The 24,570-nt window shown below is 40.4% G+C and overlaps 1 protein-coding gene across 2 annotated transcripts in view; it reads left to right on the top strand.

Annotated features, from left to right (window-relative positions):
* Positions 1-24,570, top strand: part of map3k5 (mitogen-activated protein kinase kinase kinase 5) — a 189,857-nt gene that overhangs the window by 91,223 nt on the left and 74,064 nt on the right. For both annotated transcript variants that reach the window (XM_063040440.1, XM_063040439.1), the window contains exons 9-14: positions 4,337-4,496; positions 7,059-7,212; positions 10,996-11,103; positions 11,222-11,271; positions 12,474-12,569; positions 14,440-14,521. In XM_063040440.1, the coding sequence (XP_062896510.1) occupies positions 4,337-4,496; positions 7,059-7,212; positions 10,996-11,103; positions 11,222-11,271; positions 12,474-12,569; positions 14,440-14,521 (650 nt within the window). The remainder of the gene's footprint in view (positions 1-4,336; positions 4,497-7,058; positions 7,213-10,995; positions 11,104-11,221; positions 11,272-12,473; positions 12,570-14,439; positions 14,522-24,570) is intronic.

Genomic DNA, 24,570 nt, shown 5'->3' with positions numbered 1-24,570 from the left:
TGTGAAGTCAATGAAATTTGGACACTGTTCATCATGGACAATTAATCTGCTGCTGTCTACCTTACGCCTTTGCCAAGGCTGAATTTCACCCCAATGATTTGATTGTGGCAGGTGGAATATAGTGTAGGGAAGTGTATGGTCATGCACTTTGGTGGAAGGAAAAAAGGCACAGACTAGTTTCTAAATGGGGAGAAAATTCAAAAATCAGAGGTACAAAGGGATTTGGGAGTCATTATGCAGGATTCAACTTGCAGGTTGATTCGGTTGTAAGGAAGACAAGTGCAATGTTAGCATCCTTTTCAAGAGGTCTAGAATGTGAGAGCAAGGGTGTGAAGCTGAGGCTTTATAAGGCATTGGACAGACTGCACTTGGAGTATTGTGAGCAGTTTTGGGCCCCTTGTCTGAAAAAACACACGCTGGCATTGGAGAGGATCCAGAGGAGATTCACGAGATTGATTCCAAGAATTAAATGGTTAATGCATGAGGAGTATTTGATGGATTTGGGCCTGTACTCACTGGAGTTTAGAAGAATAAGTGGGGATCTCATTGAAAGCTATAGAATATTGAAAGGCCTAGATAGAGTGGATATGAAGAGGATGTTTCCTGTGGGTGAGTCTAGGATCAGCGCCTCAGAATAGAGTGATGTCCATTTAAAACAAAGATGTGAAGGTATTTCTTCAGCCAGAGGGAGGTGAATCTGTGTGATTCCGTGCCACAGATGGCTGTGGAGGCTGAGTCATTGAGTATATTTAAAGCAGAGGTTCTTGGTTAATTAGGGTGTCAAAGGTTACAGGGAGAAGGCAGGAGCATGGGGTTGAGAGGCATAATAAATTAGCCATGATGAAATGACAGAGAAGACTCAATGGGCCTAACTCTGCTCCTATGTCTTATGGTCTTCAGATCTGATTAACCACACAGCATGTTGCCTGTTGGAGGTTAGGTACCTGAGGAATGGTTACCGCACAGAAAGAGGCCATTCAGCCCATGATGTCTACAGAGGTCTTCAACTAGTGCATGTTACCAATTGCAATCCTCAACCCTTTCACCATGGCTTCATTGTTTTCTTCGCCATATTTTTGTTCCCACTTGAAGGCTGCAAATCGATTTATCCTCCACCCACATCTGCAGGTTTAAATTCCAGATTTCAGACAAACATAGTTGTTCCTCAATTTTCATTTTCTTCTCCTTTAATTTATAAAAGTCATATCTTTTCATCGTCCCTTCCATCAAAGCCTCCCACTATCCACGCCATCCAAATCCTACATGACTAGCGGTAACTCTGTCAAACGCACTTCAGTCTTCTGATCGCTAGAGAGAGCAATCCTAACCTGTATATTCTGATCTTCAAACTGTGGCTGCTCATCCTGGAACTATTCTCTTCAAATTTTTTTTGGACCATCTCTAATGTCTTCACATTTTTCCCTATAAATTGTGATGACCGTGATAATCCAGACGAGGCTAGACCCATTTTTTGAAGATTCAGAGTGACTTTCCTCCTTCTTTCCTCTTTGCTTCTCATTATAATTAAGGCCTAAAATAGTGACTGATTTTCAACTACTGTTTCAATTCAACATTTTGCAATGACTTTTCCCCAGATTCCTCTGCACCTGCATACTCTTTGGACTGTATCCTTTATTCTACACTATCTCTCCTCATTCCTCATACCAAAATGTATTACCTTGTATTCCTCATTATTAAACTTGATTTACCATGTGTTGGCCCTTTTCACCACCCTGTCCATATCCTGATGCCGTCTATGACCATCTTTGCAGTTGACTGTACTACCAAGTGGTGTATCATCTGAAAATTTACAAATTGCAGGTTCAGCCATCAATAGAGATCAAGAAAAACAATGCCCAAAGCACTGATCACTGAAGAGAGCCACTTACTCTTTTAATTATCTATTTTTAATCTTTCTGCATGTAATAAAATGATATGGTGAAAGACTTCATTGTTGATTTTAAACATTAGACCCAGATTATTTTATCAATAAATGCAATACCTCTGAAGGTTTCATTGAGTGCAATCCATTGGATTATATCCAATATTTAATCCCTGCAAAGCTCATCCTCTTATTTCATACCCCATAAAGTTGATTGATGCAAACTCCAGAAAGTATAATCTAGTCCAAATGTTTTTATCTATTTACAGTCACCTTACACAAATGATCAAAGAACTATCTTTTAAAGGTGCACTTGCTGATATAAATGAAGCTAAACTAAAGCAATGTACAAAATAAATGATAGTTGCACTGAAAGGCAGAAATATCAATTTCTGAAATAAGAAAATCTGCAGACACTGGAAATCCAAGCAACACACACAAAATGCAGGAGGAACTCAGCAGGCCAGGCAGCATGTATGGAAGAGAGTACAGTCAACGTTTCGGGCCGAGGTGTCGACTGTACTTTTTTCCATAGATGCTGCCTGGCCTGCTGAGTTCCTCCAGCATTTTCTGTAAATACCAGTTTCTGGTTGTTAAAGTGAGGGTTAAGACACCAAATTCCCCTGCCCAATTTCCTTGTGCAAATTCTACCTAATTGATAGTAGGCAAATTCAAAGCCTTCAAGTAGATTATCACAGGGGTCCCCAACCTTTTTTGCACCGCAGACCGGTTTAATAATGACAATATTCTTGCGGACCGGCCGACGGGTTGGAGGGGGGTGTTTAAGTAGGGTTAAACTCACCTCAGCATGTCTTTTACAGTTAGGGTTGCCAACTTTCTCACTCCGAAATAAGGGACAAAAGTAGTAGTCAAATCCCGGGACACTTTACCCCAGGAAAGACTACCATGTGTGCGCATGCGCGTACGTTCCAATTTTTTTTCCCCACAAATTGGTTTTGCCTTCATCTTCCTGACTATACTATACATACATTATTTTGTACTTTATATAGGCTGTGTATTTATCACATCATTCCTGCTTTTACTATATGTTAGTCTTATTTATTTTCAGTTTTATGTGTAATTTGGTATGAATTGTTAGGTCATTTTTTAGGTCTGGAAACGCTCAAAAATTTTCCCATATAAATTAATGATAATTGCTTCTTCGCTTTATGCCATTTCGGCACAAAAGGTTTCATAGGAACGCTCTACCTTAGCGGGGGAAATACAGGACAAGGGCGGTCCCGTATGGGACAAACCAATTTAGCCCAATATATGGGATGTCTCAGCAAATACAGGACAGTTGACAACCTACGTTCAAGTTCAACAGTGCATGACAGGGAATGAGGAAAGGTGCAGCTGACTCATATTGTTTCCTCACGGCCCGGTAGCACATGCTTTGCGGCCCGGTGGTTGGGGACCACTGGATTATTAGACCAGGGGCTGGACCTCTGGAACATGTGAAATGTTCCAAAGCTATAGAAAGTGTGTAGTATATTGTTTGTTCTGCATTAAATATTGACATCAGATCCAGTGGAGTTAGGGTGAACTCGGGTTTGATTTGAGTACCATGGGTCCATGAGCTACTTACAGGTAGACAATAATACACAGGTATTTAGTGTTATAGTTTGACTAAAACTACAGTGCAACAAATACAAAAAGATTGCGTTTGAATTTTCACTGGTGCCTTAATACAGTTTTATGCTATATATGCTACCTTGATTCATTGCACTCTGCGAGCCATTTCATGACATGGGCATGGAGTAACGTGCCACGTAGCTTTTACACTTAGATCAGAGGGACTGAACACATTCCTTATGGATTGTATTTGTCTTTGACATGGCATTTTGCAATTTAGCCAACTAGCTCAAATGTATGTACAGTAAACATTGTGATTTCATTTCTGTGGTCATCACAGTCTTAAATTTAAAGTATCGCTGTAATTTCATGGCAATTTCCCAAATAAAGCTAAGGAGAAATAAAATGTTATTTTCACTGAAATAAAAATACCCGTATCGCAAATTACAGAATCATTTGAAAGGGTGGAGAAGTCTCAAAATTAAAATTAAAAAGCTTGATCTCATGTGTTTTGTTATTGATGCCTCTTATGAAATTTAATTTCATTGTCATTAAATATTAATTACAAAACTGTATCTGCATATCCTCTAAGTCAAGCATATCTAACCAAGTGACTTCACCAGGTAACTTGTAATTTCTCAATGTTTAAATAGACTTTCTCTAACTGAACTTCCTGAGAATGCTGCGATTTGAAGGTGGACTAAAAGAATCAGTAGATTTCACTTAGTCTGGTTAAAATATTCATGTGGCTATGATTTTGCTTAACTGAAAAGATCCCTGAGGTTCCCCAATGTGTTGATTTTTGTGGTAATGTATGTTGATAAAAATGATAATACTGTTATTAATGATGATAATTGGTGATACCTCTAATTTATGCAGGTGTGAAACTCAGCAGCCTTCTGGGGAGGAAGGGAAACTTGGAAAAAATACAGAGTTACTGGGATGTGGGCTTTTTCCTTGGTGCCAGTATGTTAGCAAATGATCCACATCGAGTTATTATGGCTTCTGAGAAGCTCTTTAAACTCAAAGCACCTGCCTGGTAAGTTTAGATGTCTGCAGAATTGGAATAATAAGCCTCTTTGTAAGGGTTCTCGTAAATATAAGAAATAGGAAGGTTGAGGTAGTTGGGTCTTCTGTGAATTGGTGAAGGTTAAGAAGCTCAGGATGACCGTGTGGCTCAGGAACAGGTACTACCCCACAACCATAAGGCTCTTGAACAAAAGAGGATAACTACATTCACTTGCCTATCTATTGAGATGTTCCCACAATCAATTATCTCAATTTGAGGACTCTTTATCTTGTTATTTTGTGTTCTTATTATTTATTGCTATTTATTTTTATTTGTATTTAGACAGTCTGTTGCATTCTGCACTCTGGTTGATCATTCATTTATCCTGTTGTAGTTACTATTCTACAGACTTTGAACTTTGAACTTAGAACTTTGAACATAGGAAATAGGAGCAGGGGTCGGCCAACTGGCCCGTTGAGCCTGCGCTGCCATTCAATAAGATCATGGCTGATCTGGCCATGGACTCAGCTCCACCTACCTGCCATTTCCCCTTAACCTTTAATTCCCATACTGTGCAAAATTCTATCCAACCGTGTCTTAAGTATATTTACTGAGGTAGCTTCTACTGCTTCACTGGGCAGAGAATTCCACAGATTCACCACTCTTTGGGAAAAGCAATTCCTCCTCATCTCCGACCCAAATTTACTCCCCTGAATCTTGAGGTTATGTCCCTAGTTCTATTCTCACCTACCAGTGGAAACAACTTTCCGGCCTCTAATCTCCGTATTTTACAACCTTAAGAGCTGAATTACTTGAGTATATAGTGATTGCTTTGATGGTCGATAGATTTCCCAAGACAATCCCCACCCATCATCTTGGTACCTATATAGAGAATGATCTTTCTAGTGGGTGCAGGTGAGAGTTTGGTGCCATTGTGTTCATGGTGGACAAGACAAAAAGCAGGAGTCATTGCAAGACAAGGATAAAGCTGAAAAGAGGAGCAGTAGAGACACAAGGCATCTCCTCCTCATCTCCTTACAGCATGCAATACAAGTGTAAACCTTAAAATTCTTCTCTTCTGTGCATTCTGACATGCTGTTTCACTGTCTGGTATGGGAGGGGTGAGGGGGGAGGGGAGCTACTGCACAGGACCAACCAAAAGAAGATACAGAAAGTTGTAAAATTAGTCAGCTCCATCTGGGGTACTAGCCTCTGTGGTAACCAAGACGTCTTCAAGGAGCAGTGCTCAGAAAGGTGGCTTCCATTATTAAGGACCCCCATCACCCAGGGCATGCCCTTTTCTCATAGTTACTGTCAGGAAGGAGGTACAGAAGCCTGAAGGCACACACTCAGCGATTCAGGAACAGCTTCTTCCCCTCTGCCATCTGATTCCTAAATGGACATTGAACCCTTGGACACTACCTCGCTTTTTTCCAATATATAGATTATTTCTGTTCTTGTACTGTTTTAAAATATTTTCAATTATACATATATACTTACTGTAACTGATTTACTTATTTTTTTTCTTTCTATATTATAATGTATCACATGGAACTGCGGTAGCTAAGTTAACAAATTTCACGACACATGATGCTAATTATAAACCTGATTCTAATCTGGTCTCTAATTCTGTCACAGGAAATATAAAATTCTGCATTTCTGTCACTTTGGATGAGCTCATTCAATTTATGATCTACAGTATGTGATTACCTAATCACAATGGACAATTCCAAATTTTGGATCACACCAAATATGGTCGCGATTCAAAATCATTGGTTGCTCCTGCAGATGATCCATTTGGAATCAGGAGTTTACTTTTACAATTCAACAGCAGGTCATATGATGGAGGTCATGTGGAGAAGATGTTTCCTATAGTGTGGGATTCTAGCAGCAGAAGCCACAGTGTCAGAATAGACAGATGTCCCTTTAGACCAGAGAGGAGGAGGAATTTCTTTAGCCTGAGGGTGGTGAATCTGTGGAATTTACTGCTGCAGATGGTTCTGGAGGCCAAATCATTGGGTATATTTAAAACGGAGGTTGATAAGGTTCTTAATTAGTCAGGGAGTTATAAAAGTTCTAGGGAGAAGTCAGGATAGGTTTGAGAGGGGTAATAAATCAACCACAACTGAATGGCCAAGCAGTCTCAGTGCGCTGAATGGCCAAGTTCTCTTGTGTTACAGTCTGACAAGAGTGAGATCGAGATTCTCTTGTGTTACGGTCTTACAAGAATGAGATCGAGACCACTGGTTACGTGATAGGAGATGCTGCAGTTCCATACCCAACTTTCTTTTCCAGAATGCTAATTTATCATACCAATCATTTGAAAATTACCCCCAGTGTGTCTGGAATGGAGAAATTGGTGTGAATGTTATATTTCATCCTCTATTATATTATGACTGAGGAACAATTTTAAGTGAATTAAACTCACAAGGTCTTGATGTGGTCAGTGTAAGAGAGCTCTGTTTTAAGTTGAAAAATAATGTCATAAGCTGGAGAGAGTCTGTGAATGGGGCTGATGAATGGGACTTAAAAAGAGTCTGCTAATACTTTTGGATCTGATCAGTATTTGTTTGCTTTTGGCTGTTCATTTAGGTATTTGAAGTCTGTTGTACAAACCATCCATATATATCAACGGTTTAAGAAGCAGACTCCAGAGCAGCCTTCGGAATGTCAGGACCTGATGGACTTCTGGATGGATTTCATTGTTGAAGCCACCAACGAGGCTGTGTCCTTAGTTCGATTTCCTGTATGTGGTTTTATTGAAAGTTTTATTTGTGCTTATTCTTTTGTGTATACTGCGTCCCCCTATGTATATTTGAACCACACGTTAAAGTTAAAGCCCTCCAAAGTCTGTACCTTTCTGTTGTCGCAAGTAGCTGAAGCAATCGTTTACTGTCCCCTATGGAGCATGTTGAATATGGAGGAAATCAAAGTGATAAAGTGCCAAAGTTAATTGCAATAATGCCGAAGCCAAAACTGTAAAACACTTTTCCATTTATTCGTCTTTCAAAGTTTGCCTGTTGCCAGCAAGAGAAGCAGTTATTGTTTAGTGCTAATTGCTGATGGGAAAATGGGGATCACAAACGAGAAAATCTGCTGATGCTGGAAATCCAAGCAACACGCACAAAATGCTGGAGGGACTCAGCAGGTGAGGCAGCAGCTGTGGAAAAGAGTACAGTCGACGTTTCGGGCTGAGACCCTTTGGCAGGATGATGAGTTTGAGCTGTAACAGTGCCTCTGTGAAGGTACTGACGCTGTGCGGTTAGGTTGGTAGTTATAGCAGTAACGCCCGGAAATGATGAACAATTTCTCAAGTCAGCCATGTTCACCTGTACGATCTGGAGGGGAACCTACATGTGGTGGTGTTCCTGGATACTTGCTGCCTTCGTGAGTGAGCTGCCCGGGTAATTAACTGAAGCATAATTAGAGATGGTGCACACTGCAGCCACTGGCGGAGGAAGTGGATGTTTAGGGTGTGTGATGGAGTCCATACAGATATTTTTTGGATGGTGTCAAACGTTAGGGAGTTGTTGGTTCTGTGCTCCAGTTAAGTGAAAGACTATTGTACTCCTGATGTGTTGTAGATAGTGGAAGGATCTTGGGGAATCAAGAATTGAGTTAGTTACCAGGGGATACCCGTGACCTGCTCTTTCAGCCACGGTATTGATGTAGCTGATCCAGTTAAGCTCCTGTCCGCTGTGACTCTCATGTTGACGATGGAAGACTTGGTAATGATAATGTTGTTGACTGTCAGACTCTGTCTTATAGGAGATGGTCATTGTCTGGCACTTTTGAGTCACACATGTAGCTCGCCTTTTATCAGACCGTGCCTGAATGTGGTCTAGGCCGTGCTGCATTGCAGGCACAAGCTGCTTAACTTGCTGTGGAAGAAGCAGATAAACTTGAACCTTTTGCAATCACCAGTGAACATCTATATACTACTAAAACTCTCATGCACTGTCTGTTTGTCTGTTTGTGACCTCCAATTAGCGCAAACGGTGCATTACAGCGGCACTTTTTTTTCGCTAAATCGAATTAAAATGTGCTAACTTACAGAATGCAAGCAAAGTTCAGGGTTATATATTCGTATAAAATTGCTCTTTTGCAAAAATCAACAGGCTCTCTTTCACCCAAGAGCCGATCCGCCATCATGGAAATCGGCGGGACTGTCATATGTTGAAAGATTGGAGCGACTTGGCTTGTATACACTGGGATTTAGAAGGATGAGAGGGGATCTGATTGAAACATATAAGATTATTAAGGGATTGGACACGCTAGAGGCAGGAACCGTGTTCCCAATGTTGGGGGAGTCCAGAACCAGAGGCCACAATTTGAGAATAAGGGGAAGACCATTTAGAACGGAGTTGAGAAAAAACTTTTTCACCCAGAGAGTGGTGGATATATGGAATGCTCTGCCTCAGAAGGCAGTGGAGGCCAATTCTCTGGATGCTTTCAAGAAAGAGTTAGATAGAGCTCTTAATGATAGCGGAGTCAAGGGGTAAGGGGAGAAGGCAGGAACGGGGTACTGATTGTGGATGATCAGCCATGATCACAGTGAATGGCGGTGCTGGCTCAAAGGGCCAAATGGCCTACTCCTGCACCTATTGTCTATTGTCTATTGTCTATTATCAGCATGTGCAGGATTGGGACAGATCTAACTGCCACCCATCAATAAGAGATAATCAAATCTTATTGTAGTGATGCACTTCAAGATACCCATAAAACCCTTTGCTGCAGTCAAAGGACTGCGGTGACTATATCACGTCCATTAAGGAGAGCACCAACCACATCATCAAGAATAATCAGCATCCTTTGGTGTTACTGCTTCGTATTTTCTATTCAGCATTAGGGTAAAAAAACATGGTCAGCCTAATATGCCGCGTGGAAAGGGAAAGGGGACATTACGGTCAAGAGATGACACCAAACTTCATCGGGAAGCGGCAAGGAGAGGGAGAGAACAAGAATCGGATGAGGCCAGGGCTGCACGGCTCCAGAATGACAAAAACAGGCACAGAAGGAGGAGAGAGGAAGAGACAAAGAGGCAGAGAAATGCATGTCTCCAGGATCAGAGACAAAGAGCAAACAGAAGACTTGAAGAGACGGGGGATGAAAGGACTGCACGTCTCCAGAATGACAGCAAGAGGCACAAGGGTGGCAGCTAAACCAGAAATGCTGCCATCAAAAGTGTCCTTCATTAAATGAGGAGCAGCTATATTTGTTTTGCTATGCATCGTTCTTCTTTAATAAACTGAGGTTTTCTACTTCAGTTTCCAAAGCAAAGCGATACCAATAGCATTCAGGAAAATTTAATGTTTATTCTGGTCACATCAGACTGCACTACCCTTCTCTCAAAGGGTGCCCCGATGGGTCACCCCATTGTCTAGTTCCCACTTAAAACCTTATGATCAAAAGGAGGCGATGAAGCAACAAGATGGTTGTGCCTGGGACCCTTCCTTAAGGAATTCCTGCAGAGTTGATTGGATTTGTTCTCTCATTTTTGTGAGTAGGAATTGCCTATGGAGTTTTTCCAGTTTGATAGATTTCAGTGATGTAACTGAAGTTGTCTGAAGGTGCATCTAGTTCTGGTCTTCCATGCTAAGCTGGAATGCTGTTTGACCCCCAAGCCTTTGCTATATTCGGTGCTCTCAGCCATTTCCCCATGTCAAGGTGGATCATTAATTTGACACATTCAGCTGAAGCTGGTTCCAAGTGCATCAACTTTGTCTTTTAGCAGTCAAGTGCTTGCCTCATCATCAAGGCTGGTGTTAGAATTGCCTCCTTCCATCACCTGTTTACTTGGCTGTCATAATTCTCTCCCAGACGTGACAGGATTGTAGAGCTTTGGTCTGGCTTGTTGTTTGTGTGATTGCCTGGCTCTGTCTATTGCACACTCTCTCTTTGCTGGTTAACACACAGCTAGTCCTGTTTGGTAGTTTCAGATTGGCATAAAATTTGAGTGTCATCAAAGAATGATAGATTAGAAGCACATCACCAGTATTCCAATAGAAATAAACTAATTTGTGGGTGAACTGTGAACAAGAGGTTCAGAACAATAGTTACGTCAGCCATTCCATATAGGGTTCTGATTGGGTACAGAAAGTTGCCTGACAGTTGTAGGTTCTGACTGATTTACTGGCTGATTGACAATATTTGATTAACTATTTGATTCATGTTATATGATAAATATCTGCAGGATGCAAATAATGTGAGCAGACAGTGTTTGTGAGGTTTGACGATTGAGAAGAAGGTATTATACACATTCTGGTTTGTGTACCAATCAGTAATGGTGATGGGTACAGTATTCACCTCAGTAATTGTACACATTCTGGTTTGTGTACCAATCAGTAATGGTGATGAGTATTCACCTCAGTAATTATCCACATTTCGGTATGTGTACCAACCAGTAACAGTGATGGGTACTCATCTCAGTAATTATAAGTATTTCGAAATGTGTACAAACCAGTAATGGTGGTGATGAGTTTTCAAAAATACTGAAAGAATTCCCTTATTTTTACATTTGACGTGATAGGTTTTAATCTTAGAGCCAACCAAAGTCTTCCAGCCTGCTTATTTATCCATTAACAATGAGGAAGAAGAAAAGACGGTGTCTATTTGGCATGTATCACCAAGTGATAAGGTAATTTATTGCACTTGATGCAATGGAATTAAATGAATCAATTTCTGGTGCTCATGGCTTTCTGCTTATAAAGTAAGTTTGTATTTCCTATTTCTTTTCTCCCCATGGGGAACCACAGAACGCCATATACGAATGGAACTTCAATGCAACTTCAATCAGGGGCGTGAGGTCAGTGACTGACTGTTGTATTCAATGCACAATAAGTTTTGGTGTCATACCGATTAATGTCGTAGAACAGCTTAAACATTAGGTCTCACTGTTGTGAATCTCTTCTTTAATTAGAGGTAATTTATTACCATTTCGAACCATTGTTAGGAATATGTATTCATGCATTTATAAACATGCATAATTCAGTTTTTTGTAATGACTGAAGCATTATTGATCACAACATTATTGTATTTAGAGGTTGTATGTCTATGTATCAGATACAAAGGGTTTAAGATTGTCAAGATATGTTGCACTTTATTGCCTAAAGATTATAGATAAAAGAAGATATTGAGTTCTGTATGCAATTTGGGTGAGTTGTTTCCTGATGTGAAGAATATACGAGTTTCAAGAAAATTGCTTAAGAATTAAAACTATTTGCATACGCTCAGCATTATAATAGTTAAAGATCCTCCAGTCACCAGGTCCATGATAAGTCAAAGCTCCCAAGGTTTCTTCAACAATCATATCCTGCTTTACAATCATATGAATTTTCCATTTTTAATCTGGGAACAATCTGGTGCACTGAATCATGGGGGAGCTTTGATACATTGTGGAGTTGTACCTGGCTCAAAGAGGAATAGCTTGGCTTGTCAGATATCAATCATCTCATTGAGTGTACCGTTGCAAGAGGTCCTTGGATAAGATTCTTAAGTCTAGCTATCTTCAGAAGCTGTGACAATGATGCTCCCTCCATTGCAAGGTCAATACTAGTAAATTGGTCAATTGGCTTATTACTGTCACATTTACCAAGGTACAGTGAAGAAGTTGGTTTTCCATGCCATTGGTACAGTTCGGTTTATTTCAGCAGTTCATTGAGGTAGTACTAGTGAAAAAATAGCAAAATGTAAAATAAACTGTTCCAGTTGCAGGGAAACTGCAGTGCAGGCAGACAATAAGCCACAAAGCCATCACGAAGTCGACTGTGAGGCCAAGAGGTCATCTGAATGTAGCAGGGAGCCTATCAATAGTCTTGTAACAGAAGGATAGAAATTGTCCTTGAGCTAACTACTCCTGATCATTAGTGGCATTACTCTTGCAAAACACCCCTATGTTGCCCAGTAATATAGTTGTTTCAGTCATGGAGGCATGTGCCTCTGTGATCAACATCTGCATATCTCATGGCAAATGAGCTAGCCTTAATATTGTTCTTTTTAATATTTCAGTGTTTCCAAGTGTGACGAACGTTGTTGTTTCCTGTATGTTCTGCATAATTCCGATGATTTTCAGATATACTTTTGCACAGAGCATCATTGCAAAAGGTGCGTATATTTTCCAGTCCGTTTTAGTGAAGTTTCAAATCCTTATCCGCACTTCATGTTCAAACAATGTTTAAATAACTAGCTGAGTACATGTTTCAGCTGATCTAATCTCCTCCTTTCCCTCCCCTGAGGTCATTAGTTTGTTCTGTGAGGAATAATCGTAGTAAATAATTATATTCAGTGCTGTGCCATTAAGTCTTAATAATTATATTATTGTGCACAGCACAGTTCAACTTTTCAGAGAGTTAATGCTTTCATTGGCTCAATAATTTTTAGTTCCTTCAATGCATGAGTGAGTCATTGTCGTCCATCCAAGTATGTCTAAACTATGCTGCCATTGCTCAGAACGTTAAAACAGAAGTGGTTTTGTTAATATATTTTAAAGCTTCCATTTTAATTATGTTCCCAGTTAGATCCAGTTGAGGTTAAGGACCTTTGAATGAAAACTGACTTGTCAGAATCTGCAGTTAAATCCATCTGAAATATTAACAAGAAAAAAATCATAGATTGTTTCCCAATAAACCCAAAGATTAATGATGTTAAAGTCTTGCAAATTTTCATGAGATTAAAGTAATTCTGTATTTGTTTAACAATGCAAGCCAAATTTTCTCCGTGTATAACGTATGTGAATGTTTTCTGTTCACCCTGTTTAATTGAGAAAGAACTGTTTTATTGGCACTAAAATCACTGTTTCTTAATTAAAATTAAATGAGAATGTAAAGGGAAACACTGAGATATAATTTCCAACAACACAATGTAGCTTCATTTAGCATCACTGATCATGATGTGTGGTGGAGATTGTATCGATTGGCTGCATCACAGCCTGGTATGGAAACACAAATGACCTTGTACCAAAAAGTCTACAGAAGGAATGGATATGACCCAGTACGTCACGAGTAAAGCCTTTCCTGCCATTGAACATATTTACACAGAGCGCTGTCGCTGGAAAGCAGCATCCATTATCAACGACTCCCACCATCCAGGACATGCTCTCTTCTCACTACTGTCGTCAGGAAGAAGGGACAGCAGCCTCAGGACTCACACCACCAGGTTCAGGAACAGTTATCACCCCTCAATCATCAGGCTCTTGAACCAGAGGGCATAATTTCACTCAACTTCACTCGCCCCATCACTGAACTATTCCCACTGAACTGAACTCACTTTCAAGGACTCTTCATCTCGTGTTCTTGATATTTATTATTATTATTTATTTTTCTCTCTTTCTTCTTGTATTTGCACCTCTTGGTTTTTTTTGTTTTTGCTCATTGGTTATTGTCCATCCTGTTGGGTGTGGTCCTTCATTGATTCTATTGCGCTTCTTGTATTCACTGTGATTGTCCACAAGACAACGAATCTCGGGATTGCATATGGTAACTTTGACAATGAATTTACTTCGAACTTTGAACTTTGAATTTTGAATTTTGCACATCTAGGTGCATGTGAGTTTAGCACAGCATCTTTTGCAAATAAGAAATTTTTTAACAGAAAATTTGTTTTGCGTCTGTAATTTGGAATAAATTAGTTTTGTGGTATTTTGTTTTCATTGTGACGGGATATGTAATGAAATGTGTAGGTGGTAATTTGCAGAATGATGTGGTTTTACAAGCTAGGAATAAAGCAATTTTTTTCACATGCTGGAGATCTGAAATAAAATTAAATGCTGAGCAGGTTAGGCAACAGAGATGAAAAGAAAAGCATTTAATCTTCCAGATGGCTTTGAAGTGTTATACAGGATAGGATGTCAGTATGCACAGTAACATATCTCTGAATGAAGCAAAGTACATTAACAATACAGAATTATATATTGAACAAAAGTTCTGTTGATCAGGTGAATCATTAGATTAATTTTGGTGACATACATGTCTTTCAGGTTCTGTGAAATGGTGAATTCTATAACAGACGAGCTAAGAAAAGGTGTAGAAGAAGGAGACTCCGAGGGAGATGCATTGGAGGTAAGACAAACATTTAATTTAGAAAGAACAGAAAGTGCTTAATATACTCAGCTGTAACTGTGGAGTGTGAAACAAGAGTTAGTATTTCAGAGAAATAACCTGAAAGTTCTATTCAAAAGGTTCAAAGGAACATCTAAACAAGCCTGATGCATTTTGGAAACAAGTCCTGTGGACTGATGAAGTTAAAATAGAACTTTTTGGCCGCAATGAGCAAAGGTATGTGGAGAAAAAAGGGTGCAGAATTTCATGGAAAGAACACCTCTCCAACTGTTAAGCGCAGGGGTGGATCGATCATGCTTTGGGCTTGTGTTGCAGCCAGTGGCACAGGGAACATTTACTGGTAGAGGGAAGAATGAATTCAATGAAATACCAGCAAATTCTGAAGCAAACATCACACTGTCTGCAAAAAAAAGCTGATGGAAAGAGGATGGCTTCTACAACAGGATAATGATCCTAAACACACCTCAAAATCCACAATGGACTACCTCAAGAGGCACAAGCTGAAGGTTTTGCCATGGCCCTCACAGTCCCCTGACCTAAACATCGAGAATCTGTGGATAGACCTCAAAAGAGCAGTGCATGCGACACAATCGGCAATCGCCTCTGATCTGGGCCGACATTTACATGCCGGGCGGCACCTAATTAATTAGCTTGTTTATTTCGTTTTTTTTTCTTAAAGATGTGCTGGGTGCGTCCCGGCTACAGCTGCACCCCTGCATGCTTTGCAGCAATGTATCAGTCCACGGCCCGGAGGTTAGGGTGGTGGGACACTGAAGTGTTATCTCATTATCGTCTGTTTCCATCAGGGCAGGAAGCTCATCTTCTTCTATGTCTGTCTGCCTTGATGTCGAAGGTCGAGGTTCGTCGTCTGCTGTGGCTGATGTGGAAGGCTTGAAAAATGACAATATGCTTGACTGCTTAGCCTCATGCATTTTTGTATCATACAGTTCTTTTAAGCACTCAAACCATCCTGCAAATATGCCCTAAACCGACGTACTCTTCCAAAATTAAAGTCATACTTTATCATTGCAGCGAAAATCTCATGTAGTTGCTTCACATTCAGTTCCTGAAAGACTTCACTTTCGCTACTGAATTCGGTTTCGATTGTTATCCTTTCCTCTTCCAATTGCATCAGCTCTTCATCTATCAGTTCTTGGTCATGAGATGCCAAAACCTCTTCAACATCATCTTCATCAACTTCCACAAGCCAAACTCACTTTGTCCTTACTTCGTTCACCACGATTGAAACGCTTAATTATGTCTAGTTTTACGCTAAGTGTAACACCCTTATGAGCTCTTTTAGGCTTTTCCAATACCTTAGAACTCATCTTGCAAATGGATGCTCAAAATAAATCGACATAAAGCACAGAAGCTCACAGGCACGTGTTTAAGCAATGCGGCTAGAGTGCAGTTCTGGGGAAGGAGCTTAGCTGCTTGGGGTGCGCGCTGCCTTTTCTTGTAACAGTGAAAACACCTTCTGTTAGGGAAAACAGGTAACTAATGTAGGTCTTTCGTAACAGCAAAGTGTCATAAAGCGAATGTTCGAAAAGCAAGGGACACCTGTATATGGCATGAACTTCCACTGACTTGGCTTGCCGGTTGTTTGCCCCTGAAATTAAATTGAATGTAACCTAGCACATATTGTTTCAAGATTAGTTTCAGCATCTCTATCTGAAAGTCAATTTGTTTTTTCTTGTCCAATATATTTAAAAAGCCATTTAACAATCTTTGATCTTCATGTATCACTCCTCAGTCAATGAGCTTTTCATCAAGTATGGACTTTGTTCAAATGATTAGTCCTTTGTTTAATTTGATTTACACTTGAGCAACATTTGCCTATTCACTGACATTGGGTGGTCACGAGGTTTTTAACACCCTGAGGATCTGTGACCTGAAACATTAACTGTTTCTCTTTCCATAGATGCTGCCTGACTTGCTGAGTCTTTCTTTTGTTCTCTTGTAATCATGAGGTTTTATTCTCTTCAATGATTATTGCTTTAGTGCTGAGGCTTTATAAGGCACTGGTAAGCCCTCACTTGCAGTATGGTGAGCAGTTTCGGGCCCTTTATCCAAGAAAAGATGTGCTGATGCTGCAGAGTGTTCAGAGGATGTTCACGAGAATGATTCATAGTCATAGTCATACTTTATTGATCTCGGGGGAAATTGGTTTTCGTTACAACTGCACCATAAGTAATAAATAGTAATATGTAAGTTATGCCAGTAAATTATGAAATAAGTCCAGGACCAGCCTATTGGCTCAGAGTGTCTGACCCTCCAAGGGAGGAGTTGTAAAGTTTGATGGCCACAGGCAGGAATGACTTCCTGTGACACTCTGTGCTGCATCTCGGTGGAATGAGTCTCTAGCTGAATGTACTCCTGTGCTGAACCAGTACATTATGTAGTAGATGGGAGACATTGTCCAAGATGGCATGCAACTTGGACAGCATCCTCTTTTCAGACACCACCGTCAGAGAGTCCAGTTCCATCCCCACAACGTCACAGGCCTTACGAATGAGTTTGTTGATCCTGTTGGTGTCTGCTACCCTCAGCCTGCTGCCCCAGCACACAACAGCAAACATGATAGCACTGGCCACCACAGACTCGTAGAACATCCTCAGCATTGTCCAGCAGATGTTAAAGGACCTCAGTCTCCTCAGGAAATAGAGACGGCTCTGACCCTTCTTGTAGACAGCCTCAGTGTTCTTTGACCAGTCCAGTTTATTGTCAATTTGTATCCCCAGGTATTTGTAATCATCCACCATGACCACACTGACCCCCTGGATGGAAACAGGGGTCACCGGTACCTTAGCTCTCCTCAGGTCTACCACCAGCTCCTTAGTCTTTTTCACATTAAGCTGCAGATAATTCTGCTCACACCATGTGACAGAGTTTCCTACCGTAGCCCTGTACTCAGCCTCATCTCCCTTGCTGATGCAACCAACTATGGCAGAGGAATGGAAGAAGCTTTATCGTTTGAGGAGAGTTTGATGGATCTGAGCCTATATCACCGGTGTTTAGAAGAATGAGTGGGGATCTCATTGAAACTTATTGAATGTAGAAAGGCCTAGATATAGTGGATCTGAAGAGAATGTTTCCTATAGTGGGGGAGTCTAGGACCAGAGGGCACAGCCTCAGAATAGAGGGACATCCACTTGGACAGAGATTAGGAGGAATTTCTTTAGCCAGAGGGTGGTGAATCTGTGGAATTTGTTGCCACAGGTAGCTGTGGCGGCCAGGTCATTGGGTGTCCTTAAGGCATTTGATGGGTTCTTGATTATTCAGGGTGTGAAAGGTTGCGGCGAGAAGGCAAAAGATGTAATTGAGAGGGAAAATGGATCAGCCATGATTGAATGGCAGAGCAGACTCCATGGGTCAAATGGCCTAATTCTGCTCCTATCTCTTACAGTCTTTAACTGGTAATCGTAGTGATGTCATTTGTGGTACTTCCTGTCGCTTGGTTGATACAATATTTTTTGGAATTTGAGAGATCATTATTTTCCAAACTAATCTTTCAGGTTAATACTTCCATAAGAAATTTTTGATAAAATGCTCAAATGATTACATCAGAAAAGGCATCAGATTTGCTTAAGTGACTGAGTATAGAAGGAAATTAAAGGTGTCTGAGGAATGAAAAAGACTAGTTTAATAGGTTGCGTAGATGTGCCAATAAATGTACATAAATGATGAGCTTTGAGAGATTATCCTGAATCTTGCAAAGGCATGGAATGTTTGCTCTGTTCCCTTTTCTAAATCTAGTTCATTTTAAGTTACATGAAGAGCTCCTTTCAAAACCACTCAAACAGCTTAAATAGCTGTTGATGCTCATTTGTCAGCCGAACACTCATGGATGCATTCTGCGTAAGCTGTCACTGCAAATAGAAATGCTAAAGCAAAACCTGAAACATACACATTCAACTACAGGGTGATGTGCAAGCTGTCCATAGCATTATTGTACAGGGAGCCATTCAAGGGGAGGGAGGTGCGGAACAGTAGTCAAAGGAGGAACCACTGTTAGGGGAACAGCCACTCTTCTCTGGTGCACAGACAGAGTCCTGAAGGCTGTGTTGCATGCCTGGTGCATGCTGGACTGAAAAAAAGAACATGGAATTGGAAGGGAAGGGTGTAGTAGTGGTGGTCTGTGTAAAATCAAATTCTATTATAGGATGAGGAAGGAGTTTCTGCTGAAGAATTGTGAGGATGTCCAGGCAATATGAAAAAGCAGAACCATAAGGTGATAGTTACTCAATTATTACCCAAACTTTGTGCAACCTGGCAAAAGCTAAATAGGATTTGAGAGGTTAATGCATGTTTCAAAGCTTGGTGTTGTAGAAATTCATTCTGATTAATGGGATATTGGCACTAGTACAGGAAAAGGTGAGAGCTGTGCCATTGGCATGGGCTGTATATGAATTGTGTTGGAAATTGCATAACCAAGGTTGTAAACAGAATTTGAACAGTCCCGATGAAGGGTTTTGGCCTGACATGGTGACTGCTGATATTCCCCACCCCCACCCTCAGATTTTGCCTGATCCATTGAGTTCATCCAGCATCTTGAGCGTGTTGATCAAGATTTCCAGCATCTACAGCACCTCTTGTGTCAGGGCTTTAAACAAACAAGAATGGGGGAGGTCTTCAGGAACAGAAGGTTAAGTAAATGAGGAGGAAATGAAAGAGCAATGGCACAGAAAACAGAGTCATTGTGTGATAGATGCAAATAAAAATATGCAAAAACCAGCATAACCAGTATTATAAATGGCTGTTAAAATCTAATCTAAATGGTCTTCTTTTGAAGCACATAGCATTTGCAACGGGGCAAATGATGACAGCATAGATTAGATGACAAATGAGAATGATGTAACAGTTATTACAGAAACATGGTTGCAGGGTGACTGGGACTGGGTGCTCAGTATTCCAGCTTGTACACTGTGCTGAGGAGGAAAAGGTATGGGGTGGCATTGTTAACAAGAAGGTTAACAGAGCAGAGCTGGGTCATGATAAAGTGTGTGGAATCAGTTTGGGTTTAAAATCCCCCCCTCCCCCTCCAGCTTTCAAATCCCTTACTCACTCTTCCTTCAGTTAGTCCTGACGAAGGGTCTCGGCCTGAAACGTCGACTGCGCCTCTTCCTAGAGATGCTGCCTGGCCTGCTGCGTTCACCAGCAACTCTGATGTGTGTTGCTTGAATTTCCAGCATCTGCAGAATTCCTTTTGTTTGGGTTTAAAATCGTTTACAGCAGGGGATGGAAGAGCCAGGCATGAGCAGTCTGTACATTGACATTCCAATGGTGCAGAGTGGGAATGGTGAAATGACAAAGGCACGTTTGAAGAGAAATCCAATTTTCATGAGAGATTTTAAATCAAGAGATTGATTAGACAAATCAAAGTGGCAAGGGTATCAAAGAAGAAGATTTGGTGGAATCCATCAGTCATTGCTTTTTAAGTCAGTACTTTGTGAAATCTACTGGGAACAGGGTATTTTAGATTCAATTTAATGGGACAAGGATTAATAAAAGATCTTGTGGTTATAGGGGGTACTTATCACAATATGATAATGTTCCAAATGCAGTTTGATGATAAATGCCATAGCTTGTAGAGTCATAGATTACTACAGCACAGAAACAGGCCCTTCGGCCCATCCAGTCCATGTCAACCCAATCTTCGGCCTTGTTCCATCTACCTCTACCCAAATCCCTCAATGGATCAGGCAACATCTGAGGGTGGGGGTGGGGGATATCAGCAGTCACCATTTCAGGCCAAAACTCTTCATCGGGACTGTTCAAATTCTGTCTATATCAGGGTTGTGGATCACTTTCTCAGTTGACACAATTGAACCTGCATCTACCACTTCCCTTACAGAGAGTTCCACACTCGCACCACCCTCTGAATGAGGTCTATTAGCAGCATCTTTAAATTAAATGAGGGTATTTATAATGATATGAGGCAGCAGCTTTCTATGGTCAACTAGCTAAGCAAACCAGAGGGCAGGTCAGTGGAGGAACAGTGGCAGATATTCAAACAGTTAGTCTATAATGCTCAATAAAAGCTTCTTACAATCAAAAAAGGCACAATCTGTGGATAACACTCAATTGAAAGGTAAGGTACATTGGGTGACAAAGGCAAATGAATGGTTGACCAGAGGACACAGAAGCTTTTAAGGTCCAGTAGTAAAGTCCAAAAAGCTTATAAGGAGAGAGAAAATGAATTTGAGAGAAAACATATGCACAGAATAAATATAAACTGTAAAATTTTCTATGTATTTATAAATTGGAAGAGAGAATGAGATTTGTAACATCAAACAAAGAAATAGGACTGTAGATACGTTAAATAATTCTTTTTGCATCACTCTTCATGGAAGTCATTGCTAATATATCCAAGGTATCAGATGGGCTAATTTTCTTTAAATTCAAATTTTTATTATTATTTTTATTTTACAAAGCAGCACAGCATGTCACAGAGCAGATACAGTACAGCATATTTACACAGCCATCCCATGACAGGAAAACAAGTAAAACTTAGAGACAGAAAGAAGTTCTAATTTAAGTTTAAATTAACATACAACCAAAATTGACCCCACGCGTCTTGCACTTTTCCCTCACTGTTAATTCTTCCCAACATGTGTTCATATGATGAAATCTTAATCATTTCCTCAGTCTATTCCTTCACAGTGGGACATCTGGGTTTTTTCCAGTTTTGCAATATGATTCTTGCAACTGTGATGAGACCCACCTTTAAAATAGTAAATTTGTCATTGTTTACATTAGGAATCATTGTCCCATCACCCAAGAGACAAAGGCGTGGGCACAAAGGCAGTGTGGAACCCGACCAATTCCCCAAGATGGGCTAATTTCAAATAATGTGGTAAAACTTACAAATATCCCTATGTAAAGTATTGGAGAAATTAAGGGAGCTAAAGATTGACAAGTTGGAGGACCAGATGGACAGCACTCTGGGGCTTTAAAGGAAATTGCTGTTGAGACACTGAACCTATTGATCAACAATTTTTTTGGAACTCACTAAACTCTGGGAAGGCATGAGAAGATTGGAAAGCAGCCAATGTGACTCCATTGTTCAAGCAAGGAGAAATGCAAAATGCAGGAACTACAGCCCAGTTAGTTTAACAGCTATTATTAGCACCACTGAGCTATCTAAATAGCTAGAAAATAGTTAAAATCATTTACAAAATCTGAATATAATTAAGCCTAGCTAATATGGTTTTATGAAAGGTAAACCATGCTTCACAAATTTGCTTAAATTCTTTGCGAATCTAACAAGGAAATTTGATAGAAGGAAGCCTGTATATACACTGTATTTAGATTTTCAAAAGATGTTTGACAAAGTTTTACTTCGGAGGCTGGTACATAAATTATAAGCCCATGATGGTTAAGGAATGACATTAGAATGCATTAAAAGCTGGCTATTTCAGAGATTTGTAATGAATTGGTCCTTTTCAGACTGGAAGGAAGTAACTATTAGAGTACTCCATGGTTCAGTTCTTAGCCTTCATTTGTTCACTATTTACATTAATAACCTGGAGGAGAGAACAGTACGTAAGGTTTCCAAGTTTGCTGATGATGCGAAGATAGTTGGAAGGGCATGTTGTTGTTCGGTAATAAAATACAGATAGACTGAGTAAACAAAAGACTGAAAAATGGAGTTTAATGGGGGGAACTGTGAGGTAAGAGAAATCGAAAGGCAGATTATTATCTAAACAGAGAAAGACTGCAGGAGGGTAAAGTCCAGAGGGCTGCTCCAGTGTGTGAATTTAAAAAATCTAGTAGGCAGGTCCAACAAAATAGCTAAGAAGGCAAATGGCATTTTGCCCTTCATTGCAAAATGTTGGAGTTTTAAAATGAGGAAGTTTTGTTACAATTGTACAGCATGTTGGAAAGTCTTCAATCTGGAATACCGCCTGTAGGGTTTGTCTTCTTACCTGAAAAAATATATATAGTAACACCAGGCTAATTCCCAGGAAGAGGAGGTTGTCTTATCAAGAGAGGCTTAATAGCCTGGGCCTGTATCCTTTGAAGTTTAGATAAATGGTGGGCGACCTTTTTCAAACAGATCAAGGGGATAGACAGGGTGGATGTTGCTATGTTTTTGCTTGTGGGAGAGTCTCAAACAAGGGGACATGAGCACAAGTTAAGGGGCATTTACTGTAAAGCTAAGATAGATAGACATTTCTTTTTGCAGAGGGTGGTGAATCTCTAGAATTCTCAACCCCAGAAGATGGATCATTAGTAATATCTAAAGTGGTGGGGATAAATGTTTGATAGATCGAGGTGGGGGAGCAGAAGTGGTACAGAAGAGGAACTCAGACCACCATAGAGCAACCATCAACGTTTACCAAGTTTTTATCGATGCACCATAAAAAGCACCTCTGTGGTATATCAGTAGAAATTTGCAAGTGGCTTGGGTGACAAACCAATTCTCCCCAAACTCTGAATGAAATATAACTGCTATATTGCCTTCTTTGCAATTGCATCAATATGTTGGGCCTAGGATGGATCTTCAAAGACGTTGACACCCAGGAACTTGAAACTACTCACTCTTTCCACTGCTGACCTCTCAATAATGACTGGTGTGTGATCCCTCGACGTCCCTGTCCTGAAGTCCACAATCCATTCCTTAATCTTACTAACACTGAGGCTATTGCTGCGACTTTTCTCAAACAGCTGATCTATCTCGCTCCTCTACGCTGCCTTGTCACCTTCTGAAATTCTGCCAACAATAGTTGTGTCATCACCAACATATGGATGGTGTTTGAGCTGTGCTTAGCCACATGGTCATGGGTGTAGACTGAGTAGAGCAGTGGGCTAAGCACATATCCTTGAGGTGTGCCAGTGTTGATGGTCACCAAGGACGAGATGTTATTTCCAATCCACACAGAGTGTAGTCTCCTGGTGAGGAAGTCAGGCATCCAACTGCAGAGTGAGATACAGAGGCCCAGGTTTGGGAGCTTGATTATTAGAGCTGAGGGTGTGATTGTGTTGAATGCTGAGCTGTAATCAAGAAACATCAGCCTGACATCGGTATTGTAGTTGTCCAGGTGCTCCAAGGCCGAGTGGAGAGCCAGTGAGATTGTATCTGTTGTAGACCTTTTGTGGTGATACGCAAATTGCAGTGGGTCCAGGTCCTTGCTTAGACAGGAATTGATTCTAGCCATGATCAACCTCTCAAAGCTCTTCATCACAGTAGATTTAAGTGCCTTTGGGAAATAGTTGTTGAGGCAGCTCACCCTGCTCTTCATGGGCACTGGTATGATTGCCATCCTTTTGAAGAAGGTGGGAACCGCTGACTGCAGCAGTGAGAGTACTAAACCCTTTGAGTGACACTGAATTCTAAATGTCATTTCTGTAATAGATTCCTCCATTTGACTGACACTGCTTCACATTTCCTTTTGTTGTTTTTAATAAATAAAGCAACTGTTTTGATGAAGTATACATAAATAGCCTATATTAAAGTACGTTTGTAATTCAAGAGCAAAGTAATCAAAACTTCATTGAATTCTGTATGGAGATTGCTCCCAACTTCAGTTTAAAAAAAACTGATCTAATCTGCAACTATACTCTAAATATTTTGCGAATCTCTCCCTTCACTTTCACTAATAATCTTCCACGTGATTGACCAGCAACCTATTTCTGGCATTTATGCTTCAATGCATCAGACAAGATTATATCTGTTTACAAACCAGAGCAGAATTTAAATCCACAGTCACCCAACTGAGAGGTACTATTAATTGGGTCAAGCAAATTGTTTTTTTTTTAATCATATTAAGATTAAATTCTTGGCAAATCTATTAGTAAAGTGCTCAAACTTTATCTCCACACGTGTGGATCAATTGTTGTTGCGTGTATTGAGTTGGAAGGAAAGGTGCTGTAATGCCGTTTGACATTATGTCCTGTATGGGAGCATGTTCTTAATTTATTTTCAGTGACCAAGTCCATTTGACGGGAATAGGGAAGTGGGGTGGGATATGGAGTTTGCTCGTTAACCCCAAAGAGTGGCCCAGGGCAATATTTATAGAAGCCATTTATTCAACCATTAGGTTGAA

The sequence above is a fragment of the Mobula hypostoma genome, chromosome 2, assembly GCF_963921235.1.
Source record: "Mobula hypostoma chromosome 2, sMobHyp1.1, whole genome shotgun sequence".
Taxonomy (NCBI): domain Eukaryota; kingdom Metazoa; phylum Chordata; class Chondrichthyes; order Myliobatiformes; family Myliobatidae; genus Mobula; species Mobula hypostoma.
This window is presented reverse-complemented; position numbering and strand designations above follow the sequence as displayed.